Raw genomic sequence first — 24,893 nt, forward strand, 5'->3', positions numbered from 1 at the left:
CATGGGATCCAGTGCCCTCTTCTGGTGTGCATACATGCAAAGAAAACACCATACGCATAAAACACATAAATAAAAGCCTTTAAAAAACGGTTAGCCGGGCCCACATTTTTAATCCCTGCGCTCTGGAGGCAGAGGCAGGTAGATCTCTGAGTTCGAGGCCAGCCTTGTCTATAAAGCGAGTTCCAGGACAGCCAGGGTTGCTACACTGAGAAACCCTGTCTCGAAAAAACAACAAAAAAAAAAAGATGTTCTGTGCATGCCTGTATATGTAGATTTCCCTGGAAGCCAGAAGAGGGCATCAAATGTGTTGTGTATTACTCAGGGTTCTCTAGAACAACAGAATTTATAGAATGAATCTCTCTACATACATAGAAAGGGGCTTTATTAGAATGACTTACAGGCTGTGATTCAGCTAATTCAACAATGACTAGCTATGAGTAGAAAGTCCAAACATCCAGTAGTTGTTCAGTCCACAAGGCTGAATGTCTCAGCTGGACTTCAGTGGACACAGGAATTCCATTGCCAGTAAAAAATGGACTTGCTAGCAAGGAGAGAACAAGAAGGCAAAGAACAAAAGCTTCCTTCGTCCATGTCCTTATGTAGGCTTCCAGTAGAAAGTGTGGCCCAGATTAGATCCAGATTACTTACTACTTCAAATTAAGTAAAAAACTCTCATATGTGTGCCCTCCATTTTGGGATTTTAGTTACAGATGTAAGTCAAACTGATAACCAAGAATAACCAACACACATTCAGAGCTGCCTTGTAGGTGCAGAGATTGATCCTGGGGCCTCTGCAAGAGCAGCAATAGCTGAACCAACTCGCCAGCCCCTCAGCCACAACTGTTTAATTCCAAACCAACCTAGTGTTTCTCAGGCAAAGAAGAGGAGACCCCCAAACCTCAAAAAACTAATTTTTATTGGGAAAACTGCACAAACAACCTACCCCCACCTTCAGGATCAGGGAAGAAGGCCAGGGATCTGCTCCCTCCTCCCCTATGTACAATCTCTCAGAATCTGTCCTGAGAAGGGACCTTCCTGCAGGAGCCCCTTTTCCTCTTCAGACTTGGCACTCTCATCTGTAAAATGGGCTCAAGGAGAACCAGAGCTCTCCCTAGCTTCCTGCCAGCACTGTAGATGTCTGATTCAGGATGAGGAAGCTGGAAGACTGTCAAGGTTGGCCTCAGGGAATGGGGTGTGCTATAGCACACTCCTCACCCAGTACCTCCTCTGGCACCTCAAGGGCTACGTGGCTTCAGGCCCTGGGGACAGGAGACCACCCCCAAAAGCTGCCTCTCGGTACTGGTTGGGAAACATGTTGCTGCCCACAAGGCTGGCGGTGCCAATATCTCCAGGACCCGGGGCTGCATATGAGTCCAGCGTCAGGGGCTCTGGGCCAGGAGACTCCACAACCGTGGCCCCTGCACCCCCACCACCCACCACAGCACTGGCAAGTGGTGGTGCTGGGGGAAGCAGGTCCAACATGGTAAAAAGCGTAGGGGCAGAAGGGTCATAGGCAAAGCCATCGTCCAGGAGGTCAGGGCCGCCAGGAGGCTCCAAGCCAGGAAGAGATATGGCACTAGGGAAGAAGTCAGTGTCTGGCGGCTGCAGAGCTGATGGTGGGAGGAACAGGCCTGGCGAAGAGAGAAGGATGGCTGGATTAGAACCCACCTCGAGCCAGGCAGTAAGAAACCTGGACCCCATGGTACTAAATGTATTTTTATCTTGTTTTTGGAGACAGGGTTTCTCTGTGTAGCCTTGGCTGTCCTGGAACTCGCACTGTAGACCAGGCTGGCCTCAAACTCATAGAGATCTATCGGCCTCTGTCTCTCAAGTGCTGGGATGAAAGGCATGTGCCACCACCGCCTGGCAAATGTATTCTATCTTAGGCCTTTAACCCTAACCTGAGTAGGAAGGAAGTGCCACTGCTCCATTTTATTTTGTGTGTATGGATGTGTGTGCATGATGTTTGTGAGTGCACAAACCTGCTGCCATTGTGTATGGGAGATCAGAGTTCACCTCTGTGGAGTCACTTCATTCCTGCTACCTTTATATGGAGATAGAACTCAGGTCCAAGCTCTAATGGCAATTGCCTTTATCCACTGAGTCATCGCACTAGACCATATTTTTTTTAATGCTATGAGTGTTTGCCTTTGTAGATAATATATATGTGTGTAACACACGAGTTCCACAAGACCCTGTCTTTGAAGGATGGCTCAGTGGTTAAGAACTTGCTGCTTTTGCAAAGGAACAGGGTTGGGTTCCTAATCCCCACTTCCAGTGGCTCAAAATCCACCTGTAACTCCAGCTCCTGGGGAATCTGACGCCCTCTCTTGGCCTCCACGGGCAACTGCATGCCTGTGCCATACACTCACCCTGACCTGCATACATTACAAGTAAATGAGCAAAACTAAAGGCAGGGTCTCAGGCCATCTGGACCCTCGCTGGTGAAGGGTGCGTCCTGCCTGATGACTGGTGCAAGTGCAGGAACCCACGCAGTGACTGCTGTAAGATGTTCTCTGGTCGCCACGTGCAACCGCCCACATACATGCAAAATAAATAAATACATGTTTAAAAAGTCCTTAAAAATAAGACATGGTCTCCTGTAGCCGAGGCTAACCTTAAATGTGTTAAATAGTCAAGGATATCTCTGAACTCTGGATTCTCTTGCCTCTACCTCCCAAGTGCTACCACATCTGAGTTTTTACATGGTACTGAGGATCAAACCCAAGGCTTTGCACGCTAAGTTGCCTCTCACAATGGAACTATATCCCCCAGTCCATCATTCTTCTTTAATAATAAAATTATTATTTTTTAAGATTATTATATATACAGTGTTCTGCCCTGCATGTACGCTTGCACACCAGTAGATGGTTGTGAGCTACCATGTGGTTGCTGGGAATTGAACTCAGGTCCTCTGGAAGAACAGCCAGTGCTCTTAACCTCTGAGCCGTCTCTCCAGCCCCCAATAAGCAAATTATTAAAGGCAATGAGTGAAACAACGGCTAGCCACAGCCTGTCTCTGCACAGAACCAGAGCAGGATCCAGGTTCTCAAAAGGAGCAGGGCTGAGTATATAGCTATGGTGGAGTGGGTATGGAGGGAAGGAGGAAGGGAGACAGACGGAGACAGAGAGACAGAGACGCCCTGGCAGCCACTGTAGAACTCAGCACACTCACCACAGTCCTAGCTCAGTCTCCCATGTGCTGGGTTTACAGGGGTGAGCTACCATGACTGCCCTCTATTGGAGTTCAATGCTGTCATATGTCACAGTCAGCTTTAACTATCTACTTGACACAGCCCAGAGTCTCCTGAGAAGGGAATTCTAAAGGAGGGATTGCTCAGATTGGATTGGCCTAGGGGCATAACTGTATGGAATTGTCTTGATTGTTAATTGACATAGGACACCCAGCCTACATTCCCTGGGCAGGTGGTCTTGGGCTAAATAAAAGCGCTAGCTAAGTGTGGGTCTGCCAGAGAGCAAGCCAGCGATAGGTGCTCCTCCATGCTTTCTGCTTCAATTCCTGCCTCGACTTCCCTCAGTAAAGGACTGGGACCTAAAGCTGAAATAAATGCTTGCCTCCTCCTCCCCTTAGTTGCTGCAATTTGGTCTTGGTGTTTCTCACAGCAGCACAAGGAGAGCAGAGCTCACTATGTTCTGCTAACTGGAACATGGAATCGATGGCAAGAGCTACAGCAGCCACCTTTGGCCAGGAGGTAAAAACTGCATGAAAAGGGGCCAGGGCTCTGATGTGCATGCAAGCACCAGACCCACGGCTCCTGGGGAGAAACAACACTCCAGCCTGTTACTCTCTCTGAAGTTTGGAGTGAATATACCTAAAAATGAAATGCCCTCAGCAAGGCCTGGCCTGGTGGCCATGCCTTTAATCCCAGCAGAAGCAAGTGGAGCTCTGTGAGTTTAAGATCAGCCTGGGCTGCATGAGATTGTCTCAAAGAAGCAAAGAGTCCATGTGCTCAGAACCCCTCAGCCGTTCTGGAGGTTATCTAAAGAGTCCGTGTACTCAGAACCCCTCAGCCGTTCTGAAGGTTGTGTCTAAACAGTTTTTGTGCTCAAAATCCCGTTTTTAATCATTAGCAGTACTTCTGCGACTTTGCCCCCTCACCCCCAAACCTGGAATGAGGGTGGGGCCATGAGACTTGGGAACCATGAGAGAAGCTGGGGAGATGGCTAGAATCGGTGGTTACAAGGGGCAGAGTCATTGTGCAACAGATACCAATTGCATGAAAACCAGAGACAGTCATGGTACAGCAACCCCAGGATGGGATGGCTCTAGTTCCAGCCCCTGAGTGACTAAGAATGACTGAGATTTGGGTGCCCTGAAGCAAGCTGAGGTAGTGGGGAGAAATTCCTTTGTTTCATCTTTTTCTTTTTGTTGTTTGTTTTGTTTTCAAGACAAGGTTTCTTTGTGTAGACCAGGCTAGCCTTGAACTCAGCAATCATCCCACCTCTGCCTCCCAAGTACTGGGATTAAAGGCATGCACCACCACTGCCCAGCTCTCATTTTTCTTTTTTGTGTATACGTGTATGCACACGAGTGCACATGGATACATATGTGTGTAGTCAAAACAGGCCAGCAGGTGGCTGTGCTGAGAAAAGGCTCAGAACTAGAGATGAGCTTACTTCCATCCTTGTGCCAGCTGCTGCCAGGCTCACACTCACCACTGCTGCTCCATACAGATGGCCTGCATGTCCATCTTCCCCTCCCCAGCCACAAATTCCCTACACTGTGATCTCGTGGGAGGCATGGCACCTGTCTGTGCCTCTGGTTTTTAAAACCTGTAACAAGCAGCGCACAGCAATGGTCTGCAAACTAAGGAGTAAGCACAAACACAGCTAAGGGGCCTGTCACTGAATGTCTGTAAAAAGAAACTAATCTAGGGAGCTGGAGAGATGGCTCAGTGGTTAAGAGCACTGGCTGCTCTTCCAGAGGACCCAGGTTCAATTCCCAGCACCCACATGGCGGCTCACACCTGTAACTTTAGTTCCTGGGGACCTGATACTCTCACATAGACATGCATGCAGGCAAAACACCAATGAACATAATAAAAATAAATAAATCATTAAAAACTAAAAAAAGGAAAAAAACTGATCTAGGTCTGGGGATATAACTCAGTTGGGAGAGTGCTTGCCTAGCATGCATGAAACCCTGGGTTCGATCCCTAGGACCACATAAACCCAGATAATAGAACATGCCTATAACCCAAGCACTTGGGAGGTAGAGGGAGAAGGATCAGAATTTCAAGGCCAATTCTCTACTATTAGCCTGGGTGGGAGACTTTAAAAGTAGATAAATAACTGAGTTGGCTCTGGTGGTCCGGGTAGCTCATACCTGTAATCCCAGCTTGGGAAGCCGAGACAGGGTTCCACGTGTTCCAGACTAGCCTGGGCTAGACAGATATGCTGGCTCAAAGTAAGAACAAAATTAGGGTCAGGTGTGGTGGTAAGAGGCAGAGGCAGGAGGATGTCTGGGAGTTTAAAGCCGAGCTATTCTATATAGGGCGCTCCAGGACAGCCATGGCTGCCAGGTGAGACCCCGTCTCACACAAACACACCCGGGCTGGCGAGATGACTCCATGGAAGGTGGAAAATAGCCCCTGACCCGCACATGTGCACTCGCACAGACGATGGTTAAGTTTAATTTAGTTGAAAATTTTAAACTATCGAAGCCAGGCAGTGATGAAACACTCGGGAGGCAGAGGCAGGCGGATCTCTGTGAGTTCAAGGTCAGCCTGGTCTACAGAGCTAGTTCCAGGACAGGCTCCAAAGCTACAGAGAAACCCTGTCTCGAAAAAAAAATTTTTTTAAACTATTTCTGCTGAGTATGGCAGCCTGTAATCTCAGCATTTGAGAGCCTGGGGCAAGATGGCTGTCTTTTTTGAAAATTCTATTTTGTATGTACATGAGTGTTTTGTCTGTATACCACATGCATGCAGTGCCCAAGGAGGCCAGATGAGGGCGATAGAGCCACTGGGGCTGGAGTTATAGGTGGTTGTGAGACGCCATGTGGGGGCTGGGAATCAAACCCCCATCCTCCAAAAGAGCAGCCAGTGTTCTAACAGTAGAGCCACCTGTCTGTCCAGCCTCTACTGTTTAGCTTCCCTGACAGGATCAGAAACACTCGCATGGCAGAGTCAGTAATCCCATCACGCTGTCTTTCAAGATGAGATTTCGGTTCAGCACAGAGGAGTCTCAAACTTACACTGTAGCTAAAATGGCCCTGAACTTCTGACCCTCCTGCCACTACTTCCCAGGAGCCGAAATCCCCACACAGGTGCCAGCACATTTGAACTGTATGGTGCCGGGAATGAATGCAGGGCTCTGGGCATGCCAGACAACCAGCTAGCTGCCAAGTCAGCTACAGCCCAGCCCGGAGCAGAAGACAATGTCCAAGCCTAGATCTGTGCTGATCTTTCCAGGTCTGGTGCAATCATTCAGCAGATGGGAATACTCATACAAATGCCTAACGATCTGAGTTCAACCCCTGGAACCCCTTGTAAAAGAACTGACTCTAGGAAGTTGGGGTTGTGTATTTTAAGATTTTTGTTGGTTGGTTGGTTGGTTGGTTTTGAGACAGGGTCTCACTATGTAGTCCTGGCTAGCCTGGAACTTGCTGTGTGGAGCAGGTTGGCCTTGAACTCACAAAGATGTACCTGTCTCTGCCTCCCAGGTACTGGACTAAAGGTGTGCAATACCATATCCAGTCGGCCTCCATACATGTGCTGCACCCATATTATCACACATCATCATAGAAATGAATAACATAAATTTAAAAGGTAATTTTAAAAAGACTTTTTCTAAGGATCCCTGAGGCTCAGAGAGGTGGAGAAAATTGGAAAAAGTCACATAGCAAATATTCCCTGAAGAGATCATAGCCTCTCTTCTGTCTCCTTCTAATTACACTTCCATGAGATGTAATGCTTGACACAGGGTCTGTCTTGAAGCTGTATGCAGACTACGTTGGCCTCTGACTATTGGTAATTCCCCTACCTCAGTCTCATAGATGTGAGCCACTACCAGGCTCCTAGACCTCATTCTTTTTACTCCATGTTGCTAGATGTGTGGTCAGCTGCTGACCTTGGGAAAGCATTCAGAGGAGTTGAAGAAATCAGAAGTGTTGAAGGGGATGGCTCAGTGGTTAAGAACACTGGCTGCTCTTGCTGAGGACCCAGGTTCTGTTCCCAGCATCCACGTGGCAGCTCACAACTGTCAGTAGCTACGATTCCAGAGGATGTGATGCCCTCTTCTGGCCTCTGTAAGCACCAGGAATGCACATGGTACACACATGTATGTGCAAGCAAAATGTCCATACATATAAGATAAAACTATTCTTTTTAAATTCTGACAAGAAGAAAGACACAGGGAAACAGAATGGGACAGACGTTCTGTTGCCCACACAGAGAGGAGGAGGCTGCAGACTCCACACTCACCTGAGCTGTGGCCAGGAAGAAAATGGTCCAAGAACACTGGTTTCTTTTTCCGTCGTTTGCTTTCAATTCCATGTGGATCTGGGGGAAGGTGAAGATAAGGATTTCTTACCCTGCCCACCCACCCTCCCCAAGCAGGTCACCTGGCCCTCCCAAAAACCTGGGGACGGATGTGGGCAGGGGTAGAGGAACACACCAGAGCTACTCAGTTCCCCAAGGACATTGGGCAGTCCTCGCTTCCGCTTCTTGTCCACACCATAGCTGTCTGTTCAGGAGAGAGCAGAAGCATCAAAACATCAAACAGCAGTTAATTGCAGAGGTCGCTGTGACAGCCACCAAGGTCACTAGGACAGTCAGTCACTGAGGTCACTATGACAGCCAGAGGTCACTTTGACAGTCAGTCATGGAGGTCCCTGTGACAGTCAGTCAGAGGTCACTATGACAATTGGCCACAAGGGTCACTGTGATGGTCAGTCACAGAGGTCATATGACAGTCACAGAGGGTCACTGTGACAGTCAGATATCCTTATGAGAGTCAGTCACGGAGGCCACTATGACAGTCACAGAGGTCACTGTGACAATCACAGAGGTCACTATGACAACCAGAGGTCATCATAACAGTCTGTCATAGAAGTCACTATGACACTCAATCACAGAAGTCATTAAAAAGGACTGGGTCTTCACCAACTTATACAAGTAGATTTCTATATTCCTAATTAGGATAAAAGCTCAACACAGTTCTCTGTAGATCCTTCCTGAGGCCTTCTACTGGCTAGCCCAGTTGCTTTCACCTTCTCTCTCACCTTTCTCTGTATATACAGTTATACATGTACGGAGACCAAATGTCAACCCTGGTTGCCATTCCTCATTTGTCATCTAACTTTTTGCTTTATTATGTTCTTTTGTTTTGAGATAGTTTCCTAGTGGCCTGCAGTTTGCTGGTCAGCCTGAGTCTTGCTGGCGAGACGTCTCAGGAACCCAGCCGACTCCATCTTTCCAGTGCTAGGAATAAGCAACCCTGCCTGGCTTTCTACCAGGGTGTTGGGAATTGAACTCAAGTCATCATGCCTGCAGAGAAAGCACTTTACTGACAGAGCTATTGCCACCAGGTTTGCCTTCTGCCTCTAATTCTTCCCCAGATATACTTCCTCAAGCAAGGCCAAAGACCTGGTCTCCAGAGTTGGGGGTAGCTGTGGGTAGAGTGGTTACCGTGATCCCGAGGCAGGTATGTGAAGGGCAGTGGCTCGCTGCACACCCCATCCGTGAGTCTCTGCAGGAAGACATTGACAGTCACAGGCTCTGCAATCTCCAGGTCCTCGTAGGGTGGTGTCTTGAACACAATGGCAATCTGCCGGTGCACGTCAGCTTGAGAGAAGTCGGCTCTGCCTTCCCAGGAAGCTGTGCTGAACACCACGGATATGTCCTCTGGTGGGGGTAGGTCAGGGTGAGGACACAGCTAAGTCAAGCGACTGAGCCCCTACTCACTCAGTATCATCCCAATCCAACCAGTATTTCAAATAATAAAACTACCCTGGGACGTTTGGCATAGCAGTGCATTCCTTTAATACCAGCACTCAGGAGGCAGAGGCAGGAGAACCTTCATAGTTTGAAGGCAGCCTGGTGCACACAGTGAGTTTCAGGACAGTAAGAGAAACACAGTCCCTGTACAAAACAACCAACAAACCCAACTACCCAGAATCTCTACACAAAAGAAAACCACACAGGTATGGTGACAAAGAGCTGTAATCTCAGCACTTGGGAGACTGAAGCAGGAGGACTGTGAATTCAAAGTATGCCTAGATTACTAAGTGAGACTCTCAAAATTCGGTGTAAAAGAACTAGGGGCATAGTTCAGTGGTACAGAGCTTGTATAAAATCCACCAGGAAGGTCTGGGAGCATGGTCAGTGTAGAGCCCCTGCCTAGAATCCCCCAGTGAGAGGCTGGGTGTGGCTCAGTGATAGAGCCCCTGCCTACCATGTACCACATCCTGTGATTCCAAACATTCCTAATAAAAACAAACACAAGGGCTGAAGAGGGCTCAGGAGTTAAGAGCACTGGCTGCTTCCAGAAGACTAGGGTTTGGTTCCCAGCACCCACAACCATCTATTGTTCCAGTCACAGGGGATCCAATACCTTCAAGCACTGCACTCACCTGGCACACAGACATACATGCAAACAACATACCCATATACAAAAGAAAGAGTAACAACAGCAATAAAAACGTAAAGCAAAGAACTGGAAAACTCCCAGGAAACCTCTAGCTTTATGAACATCATCATAACAGGTGCAGAGAAAACAAATAAGATGGGACAATGTCCTGCCCTGTCATTTGCTTGTTTTAAAATGCTCCTTCTTCAAATAGGCTTGGAAACAAAACTGAAAAACCAACTACCAAAAATGAAAAACCATCCTCTACTCAGGACCATTCCACTGGGTACAAAGCAAGAGTCTCCTCGTTTTTCCGGCTGTCAGTCCTGTACCATTCACACTCTCCTTTTGTTGTTGGTTTGCTTGACCTTTGAGACAGTCTCACTATGTAGATCAGACTGGCTTGAAGCCTTCCTGCTCCAACCTTCCAGAGTGCTGGGATTACAGACATGTGCCATCAGACTGGTTTAATCATATATTACAGTCCTAGGAATGAAATTCAGGCCTCACCCATGCTAGACAAGCACTTACCCTATTACTGAGTCACTGGGGGATTCTAGGCAGGGGCTCTACCACTAAGCCACACCTCAACCCCTCACTGGGGGATTCTAGGCAGGGGATCTACCACTGAGCCACATTCCCTAGCTCCTCTTAAGACATTTGAGCAATTGCATTTCTAGTGTGGCAGTATCCTGAAAAAGCACTGCATACCCTTGGTCAGCTCATTGGCTTCCATACCTGGCAGCGATGAGCTAGCAAACAAAGCCATTGCCTGCAGAATCTGCCTGACTCTGCAGCCACGGCTCTGACTCCCTTCAGAGTGCTGCCCTGGTAAATCAGCACCCCCCTCTGCCTCTGGACCCCTCACCTTTTTGCACCTTGTCACACAGCAAGTACAGCTCCTCACCACCTGTGCATGGCCCGCTCTCCTTGTTGATTCGGCAAATCCGCAGCTCTGATGTGTTGGTGGACTCTGGGGAGGAGTGCGGAAGGAAAATCAACAATTCAGTCATCACATCACGGGGCTTGCTGACAGGTGAGAGAGACAGAAAGGGAAGACCCCTTCCAGGTGGGACACAGAATGCTCAGACGGACAGGTACAATGTACAATGGCCAGAACTCCCCTCTGAAATCTGCTAGTGTCTATCCAAAATGGAGACACCTCCCCCAGACTCAGGGAGACTTGTCCAGGGTGACACAAGGTCCCCAGATGAGGGTTTACAACCTGAAATACTGTTTGTTTGTATGTTTCCCCCCAGTGGAAGTGATGGAACATATGATCTTGCTACATAAGAATTCTACTGTTGAGTAATGCCTCCAGCCCCTTACTGGGGGATTCTAGGCAAGGACTCTACCACTGAATTACATTCCAGCCCCTCACTGGGGAATTCTAGGCAGGGGCTCTACCACTGAGCCACACTCCAGCCCCTCACTGGGGGATTTTAGGCAGGGGCTCTACTGCTGAGCTATGCCTACTGCTCTCATCTTTTATCACACCTTGATTAATCTTGATCAGCTGCCCAAGCTGGCCTTGAATTTACTTACCCTCTCCCTGCCTGAGCCTCCCCAGTGGCTGGAATTACAGGCACGTGTCACAGCCTATCCGCCACCTGACCTGACGTCTTGGAGTGCACACTTGTTTAGCCTGACCAGCAGTCCTGGTCCTTCTTTTATTAGCAGCTCTGAAAACTTGGAGCTCAGAGTGACGAGCCATCCTTTAGGTCAGCAGTAATTCTACGGACTAGACCTCATCAATCAGAGCAGTACCTCCCCATGGACATTGCTGAATGGTCAGAGGAGCAAATGATCAAACTCCTGCCAATGAGAGCATGTGCAGAAGCCAAGAGCAAACTGTATGACGTCAAGCATGGCAGTGTATGCTTGCAATTCCTCCACTCAGGAGGTAGAGGCAGGACGTCAAGGGTTCAAGGTCACCTCCAGCTACAAAGACAATTGAGGCCAGCTGTGGGGTATATTAAACCCTGTCTCAAAATGAACTATTGGCTACCGATGAGTTCTGGGGAAGGGACTGTCATTTTGTTGTCGTTTGTGTACACAAAGGTGAACCCATGCGGCTTCAGCAGATAGTTCCCAAGCTGAGGTCATACAGGGGTCCCAATTAAAATCATGGGTTACAAAATAAAACACAAAGAATTGAAAGTAGAAGGGACCTGTGGGAGGAGCTAAGATGGGGGTAGGGGGACAGTGAGGAGCCCTAATGCACCATTATGTACAGAATACATATGTACAGAATTTCAAGGAGCAAATTTACTCAATAAAAAGTACAAAAGGAGGGCTGGAGAGATGGCTCAGCGGTTAAGAGCATTGTGTGCTCTTCCAAAGGACCCGAGTTCGATTCCCAGCAACCACATGGTGGCTCACAACCTGTCCTCTTCTAGCCTGCAGGCATATATGCAAACAATATTGTATCCATAATAAATAAATAAATATGAAAAAAGTACAAAAGGAAAGAGAAATAACTGTAGAACTGGACAAGGTGTAAACTGTACAAGCACACAGGATGGCACTGCACATTTGCATATGTGATGTCTGGAGTCATAGCCCTCACTACGTGTCCAGGAGGGAAAGAGAATAAATGGAAGAAGTACAGACCCAGCTTCCCTGAGACTGCAGACATCAAACCACTGTGCAAATGTAGAAAACAAAAACCCAAAAACTTCAATAATGCCCTGCTCATCCGGGCTTTCTGATACCCGTGACAAGTTAATCCCAAGGGACGTGGCAGCCTTGACTCACTCTTATCGTAGACGGGCTCAGAGAGGACGGGATCCAGGTGACGCAACTGTCCTTGCTGGTCACGATAGGAGGCCTGGAAACAGATCCTGACAACATTCATGTCTACCTCCTGATGGTTCTTCAGAGAGCCAGCTGGGGGAGGACAAAGGGAGGCTGACGTCGGTTGAGCTGCTGGAGCAGGCTGATGGAGGGATGGGGACACAGCAGGGAGATGCGCACTTGTCTCTCCAGCACTGGAGAGGATTCAAGTCACCCTCAGCTACACAGGAGTTCAAGGACAGCCTGGTCTACGCTGAGACCTTGTCTTGAAAACCAAAATGAGGGGCTGGAGAGATGGCTCAGAGGTTAAGAGCATTGCCTGCTCTTCCAAAGGTCCTGAGTTCAATTCCCAACAACCACATGGTGGCTCACAACCATCTGTAATGGGATCTGGTGCCCTCTTCTGGCCTACAGGCATACACACAGGCAGAATACTAATAAATAAATAAATAAATAAATAAATAAATAAATAAATATTTTAAAAAAAGAAAACCAAAATGAAAAACCAAGTGAAGGGCTGGTGAGATGGCTCAGCAGGTAAAAGCGCTTGCTGCAGAGCCCTAGAACCTGATTTCATCTGCTGGATCCACGGTAGAGGGAGAAAACCGACATCTGTAGGATATCCTTTGACCTCCACAGGCATGTTCATACCATGCAAAACCCACACACATAAACACACACAAAAAGCACATGTAATTTTTTTTTTAAAAAAAGAAAAGCCAGGTGGTGGTGGCGCATGCCTTTAATCCCAGCACTCAGGCAGAAGAGGGATTCTCGGTGAGTTTGAGACTAGCCTAGTCTACAGCGTGAGCCCCAGGACATCCAGGGCTACACAGAGAAACTCTGTCTTGAAAAAAGAAAGGAAGAGAGAGAGAGGAAGGAAAGAAGGAAGAAGAGAAAGAAAAGAACACCAACTAAAGGAAAGTGGCTAGGGAGGCAGGTGGGACACTAACCATTGTAGGGATCAATTCCTAGCTGGATTTTTCGCTCAATTGCAGCTTCGATTTCCTTCTTCCGAACACACTGGATGCCCAGGTTGTTAAAGCTGAATGGGAGACAAGAGGAGAGACTGAGAGGCAGCCTCCTCTGGACACAGCAGGCAGTACAGAGATGCTGCAAGCACAGGGCTCAGAGAGCACTGGGAAAGACCTGGGATTCGAATCTCTCAGAGGCCACCAGGAGTCAGGCAAGACCAAGAACGTGCCTTATTTTACCACATAAAACACCAGCCAGTGAGCAATGGTGGCACACCAGGGAGGTAGAGGCAGGCAGATCTCTGTGAGTTTGAGGCCAACCTGGTCTACAGAGCTAGTTCAGGACATCCAGGGATACACAATGAAACCCTGCTTCCAAAAAAAGAAAATGCCTGTCAGGGTCTTTTATATCAAAGAAGATGTAAAGGAAGCCTGGATTCTCTACACTTGAGAAGCTGAAGCAGGGGAACCAGAATTTGAGGCTAGGTTGTCTTACACAGGAAAACATGCCTCCAAAATAATTAAGTAAAAAACTCAATAAATGGCTACAATGGTGCTCTTAGTTCTCAGGTGAAGGCAGAAGGGTCAAAAGTTCAAGGTAAAAAAATGGCCTGGTGGTAGTGGTGCACGTCTTGAAGGTCAGCCACTCAGGCATGAATGAGGCAGGTAGATCTCTGAGTTCAAGGCCAGCCTAATCTACAGAGACAATTTCAAGTATGGTGGTGTACTCTTAAATCCCAGCACTGGGGAGGCAGAGACAGGAAGATCTCTGTCCCAGACAACAAGTTTCAGGCTAGTCAGGCTACACAGTGAGACTGTCAAAATAAAAATAAAAAAAAAGGTCATCCTCAGCTATGATCATGAATTTGAGGCTAGCCTGGCCTATATGAGACCTTGGCTCAAAAAAAAAAAAAAAAAAGAAAAGAAAAGAAAAGAAAACTAGGGTTGGTTAGACGGCTCAGCCGGTAAAGTCTTTGCCAGGCAGCCTGACTACCTGAGCTCAACCCTCAGGACGCCCACAGTGGAGGGAGAGAACTGTCCTCTGCTATGGGCAACACATTTAAATCAGGTTGAAGGCCAGGGCAGCTGTGCATCTGCACTCTGTCTCCTCTCTGACCCCCTACAGAACAGAGATAAATAGAACAGGTGTGAGTTGGGTCTGCTGGTACCTGCCTATGGAGACCCAGGCAGGAGGATCTCAAGTTCAAAGTTACTTTTGACTGCACGGCAAGACCCTGTCTCAGAAGCAAAAGTGGAACAGATGTGGACAGGTGTGGCAGGTTTTCAGAGGGGTCCACTGCTGTCTCCACACCTAACACTCCTCATTCATCCGAGACGAGCAAGGAAGGTCCGGCCAAGATGCCTATTCCCCAGGCTTTCCCAGGAAGCAGTGTCCACCTCCGGAGTCTCCTCGAGCAGAGGGAAGAAGCTGGAGTCAAGAGTCAGGGGTTTGAGTCAGGGTTTGGTACCTGTGCCTGGGGCTGACGTGAGGCCGCAGCCGCACCCTGCAGACGCCATCGGTGCAGTCTTTTCCTACGAGGCTGTGTGGGTGTACCCGGTGTGGCCAGTCCTTCCACACAAGGCAAGCTGTCACCTCTACCTCCCGCAGCCCGCCACAGTCTCGAAGCTGTAGGAAGACATGGCCTTATTGGGTGTTTGCTGGACCCCTGTCCCCATCCAAGCTCCCTGGGGCTCCCTTGTAGCTACCCCTATTTCTTCTCCAGAGACAAATCAGGAAAAGGCCCTGCTAGAGATTGCTCTCCTGCCACGCAATGCTTTTGATCCCAGCTATCCAGGAGAGGCAGGTGGATCTCTGTGAGTTCAAGGCCAGCCTGGTTTACAGACTGAATTCCAGGACAGCCAAAGAGACACAGAAAAACCCTCTCAAAAAACAAAAACAAACAAAAAAAAAATCACAGGCCTGGTAGTATAGGCCTGTGATTCCAGATGCTCGGGAGCTGAGGAAGGATAAAAAGATGTGAGTACCAACCTGGGCAAAGAGTGAGGATGTAACTCATAATAAAAAGTAAAAAGTGAGCCAGGCAGTGGTGTGCATGCCTTTAATCCCAGCACTCGGGAGGCGGAGGTAGGCAGATCTCTGTGAGTTTGAGGCTAGTCTGGTCTACAAGAGCTACTTACAGGACATGCTCCAAAGCTACAGAGAAACCCTGTCTCAAAAAACAAACAAACAAACAAACAAACAAAACAAAATAGAAGAAGAGGAGGAAGAAGAGGAGAAGGAAGAGGAAGAGGAGGAAGAGGAGGAGGAGGAGAAGGAGAAGGAGGAGCAGGAGGAGGAGGAGGAGGAGGAGGAGGAGGAGGAGGAAGAGGAGGAGGAGGAGGAGGTTGGGACCATGATTCAGAAAAAATCCAACAGAGAAACTGATCTCTTACACACAACTTTGCTCTGGATCAGTGGCTGGGCCTGCTGGCGACAAGTCTCTGAAAGCAGTCCTGAAGTGACACACTTCACCCAGGAGTTTGAGTGAGTGCTGCCCTCTAGCGGCAAAAGTAACTTTGGATGGCTTGTCTTTGGGACCATAAATACTAGTTTGTCATTGGAACAGCCTCACACAACCACCCCATATCATATAATTCGTCTTTGCTGTTGTTATTTTAAAAAGGTCACACTCGATATGATCCAGGCTGGCCCGATTTTCCTCCTGTCCCAATTTCCAGAAGTGCTGAGGTTTATAAGTATGAGCCAAGTTGTTTTGAGGTTTTGGGGTGGAACCACCACGATCCTATTCCCAGGTACACCAGCGGCACAGGCAGTACCGCACGCACCTCGATTGCCGGCAGCGTCTTACTGGCTTCGGTGCTGCTCTCCCCAAGGATGCTGCCCGCAGAGCGGCCCTCGCACTCATAGCGGAAGCGCATCCCGCGCTGCTTTGGCTGCTCTGTGATGACTAGGTGCGGCCGTGAGCCCGGGCCTGGTGACACCAGCCGGCCTAGGGTGCAGCTCCAGGGCGACGGTGTGATAGGAGTAGGTGGTGCGGCTGGACCCAAGGTGACAGTGCTCAGTGGGGCCTGCCCGCGGGGCACCAAACAAGGCATTTCGCCCGGCTGTGCCCCGTCCAGGCCGAAACCGTTTTCCTTAATGTATTCGTCGATGATTTCTGCAGGACAGACAGACAGATAGGTGAGGGCGGTAAAGGACGGGACTAAGCTCCCTTCCTTTCTTCTCACACTTTCCCCACCTGGTTTTGGTTTATTCTCTTCAGGCAGGGTCTCACTGTATAGCTGTGACTGACCTGGAACTTGCCATATAGACTATGCAGGTCTCAAACACAGAGAGCCACCTTCCTCTGCTGGGATCTACACCATACCTGCATACCACTCTTGGTTTTTGTGTGGTTTGGTTTGGTATTTTGAGACAGGGTATCTCTCTACATAGCCTGGCTGTCCTCAAACTATGTAAACCAGGCTGGCATCCAGAGTGCTGGGATTAATCCATGCACCACCATTCCGGCTCACACTTTATTTTCTTTTAGTGTGTGTGTTGCCTGCATATATGTCTGTGCACCACTAGGAAGGTCGAGCGCCCTCAGAAGCAAGAGGGCATCAGAGTCCTTAGAACTGGGGTTATAAGTAATTGTGAGCTGCCATGTGGGTGCTGGGAATCGAACAAGGGATGTCTGGAAGAAGAGTCATTTTAACTGCTAAGCCAGCTCTTCAGACTTCTAAAGATCTTTAAAGTTATGTGTCTGTGTATCTATACAGGTGTGTGCCAATGAGTGCCCAGCCTGTCCTGGAGCTGTTAGTCCCTCGGTGTGACTGCTGGGAACCAAACTTGGGTCTCTATGAGAACAAGTACTCTTAACCACTGAGCCAGCTCCCCAGTCCTTCCGCTTGGGTTTTTGAGACAGGGTTTCACTGTGCAGACAAGGCTACTCTCTGATCTCCGATCCTCTTGCCTCCACCTCTGGATTACTGGCAAGTGCCACCAGCAGGAACTCCATAGGGCACTTCCACCTCTGAGCCTGTTTCAAAACCACATTTACTTTCCATGTGGTCTCCCCGTCCTGCCCCTGCTCATTCACCACCCTACATGGAGTGAGGCGGTTGTCAGCTCTCCTTCTCTCCTGCCTTTTAACCCTTGTATTTGTCCATTTCATCCAGTCAGAGGGATTTTAGTAGTACTAACCTGTCCCTCTTTTGCCTAGAAGCCTCCCACAGCTCCCAATTCCTTGGTAGTCAAGGCTAACAATGTCCCCCACATAAAATTTGCCTCAAATGTGATGATATACTTCATCAGCAGAGTCTGCCTCACCCAGTAAAAGGTGAGGGTGTGGTTCAGAGGTAGAGCCCCTACCTACAATTCCCCAGTGAGGGGCTGGGAGTGTGACTCAGTGGTAGAATTTTGCCTAGCATGGGGGAGGCCCTAAGTTCAATGCCTAGTATTTAATGATAATCATCATCATCATCACCATCATCATCTAGGTGTGAAGGTATACATGTGTAAATTCATCATCATTATCTAGGTGTGAAGGTGTACATGTGTAAATCCATCACAGGGAGGTTAAGACCACAGGATGGTAATTGTGAGCCTGGTCTACGTGGAAAGATCCTGCCTTAAATAAACAGAAGGCTGGCCCAGCATGCCAAGGCATGAAGCCCTGGGTTCCACTCTCAGCACTGCATCCAATCCCAGCCCTAGGAAGGGAGGAGAAGGATCAGAAGTTCAAGGTCATTTTCATCCTCAAGTAGTTGGTTATTTAAGGCCAGACTGAGTCTTTTGTTTCAAGACAGGGTTTCTCTGTGTGGCCCTGGCTATCCTGGAACTCACTCTGTAGACCAGGCTGTCCTGGAACTCAGAGATCCACTGCCTCTGCCTCCCAAGCGCTGGGATTAAAGGCGTGCGCCACCACTGCAGTTTCAGCCTGGGCTACTTGAAACTCTGTCTCAAAAACAAACTTACAAAACACTCCTTAAAATGCAATCTGTCGGGGCTGGAGAGATGGCTCAGCAGTTAAGAGCATTGCCTGCTCTTCCAAAGGTCCTGAGTTCAATTCCCAGCAACCACATGGTGGCTCACAACCATCTGTAATGAGGTCTGGTGCCCTCTTCTGGCCTTCAGGCATACATGCAGAGAGAATATTGTATACATAATAAATAAATATTTTTTAAAAAAAATGCAATCTGTCAGATAAAACAACTGCACCACTCCTGTTTCTTGCACCCACCTAGCTTGGTCACCTTCTGGGCCATGAACTTGTTCTTCCTCTTTCCTTGTTTCTAGGTGCCCCCTCATTCAACTGGTAGGGCACTTTATGCTGCCATTTCTATGAAAGCCATGCCTCTTTACCTTTCTCCCTCTCCCGTCTCTGCCCCATTCTCTCTCCCCCTTTTCTGAGACAGGCTAACCTAAAACTATGTAGCTCAGACTGGACTCAAATTCTCTTGGATCCTCCTGCCTCCGCCTTGTGAGTGCTGAGATTCCAGGCATGATGCAGGCATGCCTGCCTGTACTGTGTCTTTCTCCCTTTGCAAGCCCCACCCAACCTCACTTTCTCCTGCTCATTCTCTGTTCTCTTGTGTCCCAACTCCCCAGTGCACAGTGGTAGCTCCTGCGGGGTAGTGATTTAGCTTTGTTCAATGCTAGATTCCCAGTGCCTGGCAGTGGGCCTGGTCCAAGAAGGGTCAATGACATCCACGAGTAAGCATTACAGATTATAGATAATAGACACGCAAACACTTAGTGCTCTGGATCTTGGGAGTGTGACCTTGCTCAAGTCCTCAATAGGCCTGGAATCACACCAGGACTTGCTCCCATCAAACAAGGTAGGCCTGTCCCCATTCTCCCCAGAACCCTCAGCCTCCCACACACCTGCCTCCTGATACTCACCCAGATCATCTGTGGAAGGAAGAGAAAAGAAAGGTGAAGTTCAGGTACTGTCAGGCTTGACATCTTCTAACACAGACTCTCCCACCTTGTCCCCAAGGAGGACTTGCTAGGGCTCCCATCCCCAATCTCCATTACCTCTTTTGGGCTATCCCTTCAGTTCTTAATGTTGAGAGCCCAGCATTAAGGTATCCCCAAAGAAACTCAAAAGTCACCTCCCAAAGCACTCAGACTTGTTATCCAGACTTGTAGAAAAGCAACAGAGGGAATGGGGGGCTGGGGTAGATGATGAACACAAGTTGTTTTGTTTTGTTTTCTGAGACAAGGTTCCTCTGTAGCTTGGGAGCTTGTTATGGAACTCTCCCTCTCTGTAGACCAGGCTGGCCTCGAACTCACAGAGACCCACCTGGCAATCTAGGTAAATTATGAACAGGTTCCATCCTGAAAATCTACCCTGGGCCCAAGAGATCACTGCTATAGTCAGAACATGAAGCTGCCTAAACCCAGGGTGCTGCCCACTCTGCACCATAGTCCAGCTCCCCAAATCTCTGGCTCACCCCTACTTCCCAGAAGGAGAAGAGGGTAACAGCCACACGAGGTACCCAGTGAAGAAGTCCCATCACTTCCCCAATAAAACTCAGTAATCGAAACCAACTTCCCATCATTCCCCAGACAGGACAGGGGAAGGTCAGAGGAAGTAAACAAGCCTAGAAGTTGTGCAGCAGGGAGGGTCACCCAACTGTCCCACCCAGTTCTGAAGGCTACTGGCTGAGGACTGATCCTGTAGTATCCCAGTATCAGCCAGGTCTTTCCTCCTCCCCTTTCCCTTCTCCACACTCAGGGAGTGGCTCCTGGAAGCAGAACTTTGTTCCTTAGAAAGCAGTTTTCAGGTACCCCTTATCTCATTTGATCTGCAAGATCGGTAGATGCCAAGGTCCCTCCTTTCCCGTGAAATGGGGTATACTGAGGCCTGGAGAGTAAAGGGAACCTGACAGTGCCAACCTCAAATCTCTCTGTTTTGAAAAAGCCCTTCTCAGATATCTCTCCTGGATGAAGCTAGAGATCCTAAGACAAACAAGCTGCCAGGTACTACAGCATGTGACTCAGAGCCTGAGGGAAGCCTGGGCTGTGTAGTGAGTTCCAGAACAGCCTGCACTATAGAGTGAGACCTTGTGTCAACTAAACCAAACCCATACTCAATAAGTTCTACCTAGGGGTCCTCAACAGAATCCAGGGAGCTGGGCATGGAGGCACACAGCTGTCATCCCAGCACTCAGGATGCTGAGGGAGGAGGATTGCAGCTCTTACAGGCTAGTCTGGGTAACTGAGATACTTATCTCCAACAATGAAGCAAATAAAATCACTTCCAGGCTGCGCGTGGGCTTCAGAAGTTCAGAGCTTGCCTGTTATGTATGAGACTCTCTTACTAAGTGACACTATCAACTGTGAATCCCGAAGAGTGGAACTGTGCCTGTCACGTCGTCACTGTACCCAGAGCTCGGTCTGTGTCAGGCCCATCAGAATAATGAAGGAATTTGTCCTTCCATTTGCCATGCTTTATCATCCTGTCCCCACCCTGCTGTTAAATATCACTGACCCCATGATCTCTTCATAGCCCTCACTGCCTTTTATAATCCCACCTTTAATTGTTTATAGACCTGCCTCCTCGTTTGGGTAGGGAGCCCTGAAAGACAGGGCTAAAACTATGCCCACACTGGCTCTCAACAGAACTGGCACTCAGTAAACATTCGCTGAACAGATGATGCCAGGAACGACTCTCATTGGAAACATTAGAGATGTGTCTTGGACCACACAAGTCTCAGCTTGCTCCTGTCCAGAACCAGCACTGGGGTCACCCCTGTCTCCAAGGCCATCCCCTACTTTTCTACACCTCTAAAACTCTCAGCCTCTCCCATGTTCACTCCAGGCTTCCAGTGTCCACCCTGAGAGAAGTCCAGACCTGACCAACCACTGAGGCTACTGAGTATCACACACGTGAGACCCAGCTCTGTTGTCAAATCTCAGAAAATAAATCATGTCTCTGATGTTTTGTTTTGTTTGAGGTAGGCTCTGTCTATGTAAACGGTATGACTTCAAGCTTGAGAACTTCCTGCCTCAGCCCCCCAAGCAGGGAGACGCAAGGCATTCAGCACCATGCCTAGTTTGAGGGACCTATTAGAATAGCCATCTAATAGAAACGCATCTCCCGGGAAGTTCCTAAAACTGAAACTCTCAGAATTTGTTCCAAACTTAGACTCAGAAATTCTAAAAGTTACACCTAACGGTGTTTGCACTGTCTGTGGATGTTCTGCCATATTCAAGGCGTATGGTGGTTTGAATGGGAAGGGCCCCCACAGGTTCCTAGGGAGTGGCACTTTTAAGAAGTTGGAGTAGGTGTGGCCTTGGAGGAGTCACTGGGGTGGACTCTGAGGTTTCAAATGCTCAAGCCAGGCCCAGTGTCACTCTCTCTTCTTGCTGCCTGACAATCGGGATGTAGATCTCTCAGCTGCTTCTCCAGCACCATGTTTCCTGCCACGAGGATGAAGGACTAGACCTTGCAACTGTAAGCCTGACCCAATAAAATATTTTTCGTTATAAGAGTTGCCATGGGGGATGGAGAGATGACTCAGTGCTTAAAAGAGCACTGCCTGCTCTTCTGAAGATCCTGAGTTCAATTCCCAGCAACCACATGGTGGCTGACAACCATCAGTAATGAGATCTGGTACCATCTTCTGGCCTGCAAGCATATATGCAGGAAGAACACTGTATGCATTAATTAATTAATTAATTTTAAAAAAAGAGTTGCCATGATCATGGTGTTTCCTCACAGCATTAGAAACCCTAACTAAGATAGGGTGGAAAGCAGGGCCTAGTGCAAACAAAAGTTTACCACTGTGCCACACCATCAGCGCTTAAGGGTTTTTTTTGTTGTTGTTTATTTAGTTCACTTTGAGACAGTCTCTTTTTTTTCTTAAAAATTTTTTTTTGTTTGTTTTTTTAAGACAGGGTTTCTCTATGTAGCTTTGGCTGTCCTGGAACTCAGAGATCCTCTTGCCTCTGCCTCCTGAGTGCTGGTGAGTTTCCTATGTTGCCCACCATGGTGGTTTGAATGATAACAGCTCCTGTAGGTTTGTATGTTTAAATACTTGATTCCCAACTGGTGAACCAATGTGGGAGAAATCAGTAGGTGTAGCCTTGTGTAGGAGGTATATAACCACTCCTAGTCTCCCCCCCACCTCCTGCTGGGGAATCAGGAAAGAAGCTCTTAGCTACCACTCTCGCCATGCCCGCCTGCCGTTGCCATTCTCCCTGCTAAAATGGTCATGTACTTACCCTCTGAAACACTGTAAACTTTCTGCTGGAAGTTGCCGTGGTCTTGTGTTTTCTCACAGCAACAGACAAGCAACTCAGGCTGGCTTTGAACTTCTGATCCTCTCATTCCTACCTCTCAAGTACTGGAATTGCAAGTATAAACCAATAGGCCCCATTTTATACAGTGGTGGGAACCAAATCAAGGGTGTTGTGTATGCTAGGCAAGCTCTCTCCCAACGGAGCTATGGCCTCTGTTCATCTGTTTGTGGGTTGGTTTGATTTGTCTTTGTCTTGTGGGGTTTTTTTCTTCATCTTGTTTTTTTAGTTTTGATTTTGCGAGACAGGGTTATTCTGTGTAACAGCCATGACTGTCCTGAAACTCATGTTGTAGACCAGGCTGGTTTCAAACTCAGAGATCTACCTGCCTGAGTGCTGAGATTAATGGTGTTCGTCACCACAACCTAGCTATTTTGTGTTTTGATTCAGGGTCTCACTATAACCCTAGAAGTTGAAAGCTGGCCTTCAGCTCACTACATTGTCCTTAATGGTTTCAAATTTGTGTCCACCCTCCTCTTCAGCTTCTCCTGCACTGGGGTTACAGGCATGCACAATCACTCCGGGCAGCAGTCCTTTTTAAATTTTTCTTTCAACAAGGTAATGTGAACACACATGGTCTGAGAACTTATGACTAACACAGTTATTATTGTGCTCTTCTCAGCATGACTATGCCACGAACAGTTACTGCTGTGTGGAATGCTCAGCTCATCCAACTTTCCCCAGCCCCACAAAAGAACAAATGGGTATAACATCCATCACACAGATGAGGAAAACTGAGGAGAGTTTAGGAAGTCACTTGTGCATTCACCCAGTGAGAGGGTGGTAACATCACATGTGAACTTCAGTTCCAAGGTCCCAGATTCTGGATGGTAGGGAACCACGAAAAGGGGACCAGCAGATGGAACTACACAAGTTTCTAACCATCTTGGAAGTAGTATGGACACATAGGGAGTCATTTAAACCAGAATGGAGGGGCACAGTTTACAAAGTAGGTACGCTCGTCCCTCTCTAGGGGTCCTTCCATTTCCTACAAGCAGATGGGCAGGGACTGGAGGGTAGCTCACCTGCGGTCCTGGAGACCGTCAATGACAGCGAGGAAAGGTCACTGGAACCTGGGAGAGGGAGACCTGAATGAGCAAGATGACGCAGGACAGAGCAGCTAGAGGACCAGACTCAGCCGGCCCGGTCCTCACCTGGCCCTTTGAACGAGGCCCGTCCTCTTTGCCGAGCTCCGGTGAGGCTGGGCTTCTCTCTCTAACTCTTGACAAAGTTCTGGGTTTTCGATTCTGCCATTGATTATGCCCATCACCATTCAACATCTGCTACTTTCCCGGTTAAGGTCGGACTTGGAGGAATACCCCAGGAAAACCCCGTCTTCTTTCCTCCTTCAGAGCGAGATCCCAGCCCTAAAGCTGGAGAACACGCCCCTCCTCTCTCGTGCAGGCCCCGCCCCTTTTCAATCCCGGCGCCAGGCTCCGCCCTTTATCTTCAGATCAGGCTCTTTCCCTTCTCCTCAGAGTAGGTTCCGCCCACTCACTGAGCCTCACACCTCCTCTTCGCGCTCTCAGAGCCTGACCCCGCCCCTATTTCCTGTCAAACTCAGCCCTGATTCCGCCCTCTCGAAGTCAGGCCCCGTCCTCCCCCAGTTTGACGCTGGGCCCCACCTCCTTCTTTGCCTTTAGGCCCGGCCTGGTCCCCTAATCTGGAGAATACAGAGCCAGTTCTTTAATTAGGCTCCGCCCATTACCCACTTGGTAAACTGGGAGCCTCCACTCGGACCTCTCGGAGTTTGCCCCGCCCCTGGGCCTACCCGGCTCCACCCCCTCAGAGTCAGGCTCCGCCCCTCTCCTCGCTGGCGGCCGAGTCCCGCCCCCTTCTTTGCCTCAGGCTCAGGCCCCGCCCCCTTCTCACTCCATAGCGGGACGCCTAGCCTGTACCTCGGGCAGGACCCTTCACCATCCTCTGCCTCCTGCCTCGTCTCCCACGCAGTGTCCCAGCCACCCTCGTACTCTCCGTACCGAAGCGCGAGTCCTGCGGGAAGCCGCAGATAACTCTGAGTGTCCCGAACACCCCCAGCCCGAGCCCCGCCCCAGACGTTCCACTCAGCTTACCCAAGGCCCCCAGCTCGGGCGCGGACGCTCTGGTAGCGCGGCGACTCGGCATGGCCCGGCCCGTAGGGACGGACAGCCCTCAGGCCGGCTCAGGGCGAAGCGCGCACGAGGGCAAGCGCGCCGGACGGTCCGATTTGCTGGGGCGATCACGGACCGGGCGAGCGGCGCAAGGCTGGGGCCGAAGGCCGGGCTGGACGCACGGCGCCC

At 49.1% G+C, this 24,893-nt stretch overlaps 1 protein-coding gene across 4 annotated transcripts; it reads right to left on the bottom strand.

Moving 5' to 3' along the window:
* Positions 1-899: 899 nt before the first annotated feature.
* On the bottom strand, positions 900-24,893 carry Relb (RELB proto-oncogene, NF-kB subunit). 4 transcript variants are annotated; one of them, XM_038339407.2, is made up of 12 exons: positions 24,687-24,893; positions 23,640-23,687; positions 19,210-19,218; positions 16,149-16,480; positions 14,831-14,988; positions 13,341-13,432; positions 12,349-12,480; positions 10,460-10,564; positions 8,652-8,867; positions 7,639-7,707; positions 7,446-7,523; positions 900-1,631 (listed from the first exon to the last, which is right to left on the bottom strand). In XM_038339407.2, the coding sequence occupies exons 1-12, from the start codon at positions 24,736-24,738 to the stop codon at positions 1,243-1,245; spliced, it is 1,680 nt and encodes a 559-aa protein (XP_038195335.1). In that variant the 5' UTR covers positions 24,739-24,893; the 3' UTR covers positions 900-1,242. The 4 variants fall into 4 exon arrangements, with proteins under 4 accessions (XP_038195335.1, XP_038195336.1, XP_038195338.1 ...); XM_038339408.2 differs by lacking the exon at positions 24,687-24,893 and adding an exon at positions 24,513-24,564; XM_038339410.2 differs by lacking the exon at positions 24,687-24,893 and adding an exon at positions 23,769-23,882.

This window comes from Arvicola amphibius, chromosome 8 (assembly GCF_903992535.2).
Source record: "Arvicola amphibius chromosome 8, mArvAmp1.2, whole genome shotgun sequence".
Classification (NCBI taxonomy): domain Eukaryota; kingdom Metazoa; phylum Chordata; class Mammalia; order Rodentia; family Cricetidae; genus Arvicola; species Arvicola amphibius.

Bases quoted from the DNA above. Each gene is read 5' to 3' on its own strand.
- Relb (XM_038339407.2), bottom strand. From the start codon at position 24,738: ATGCCGAGTCGCCGCGCTACCAGAGCGTCCGCGCCCGAGCTGGGGGCC. The intron at 13,433-14,830 runs GTACCAAACCCT...TCTCCCATTCAG, and splicing joins CACGTCAGCCCCAGGCACAG to CTTTAACAACCTGGGCATCC. The intron at 12,481-13,340 runs GTTAGTGTCCCA...GTCCTCCCCCAG, and splicing joins AGGAATTGATCCCTACAATG to CTGGCTCTCTGAAGAACCAT.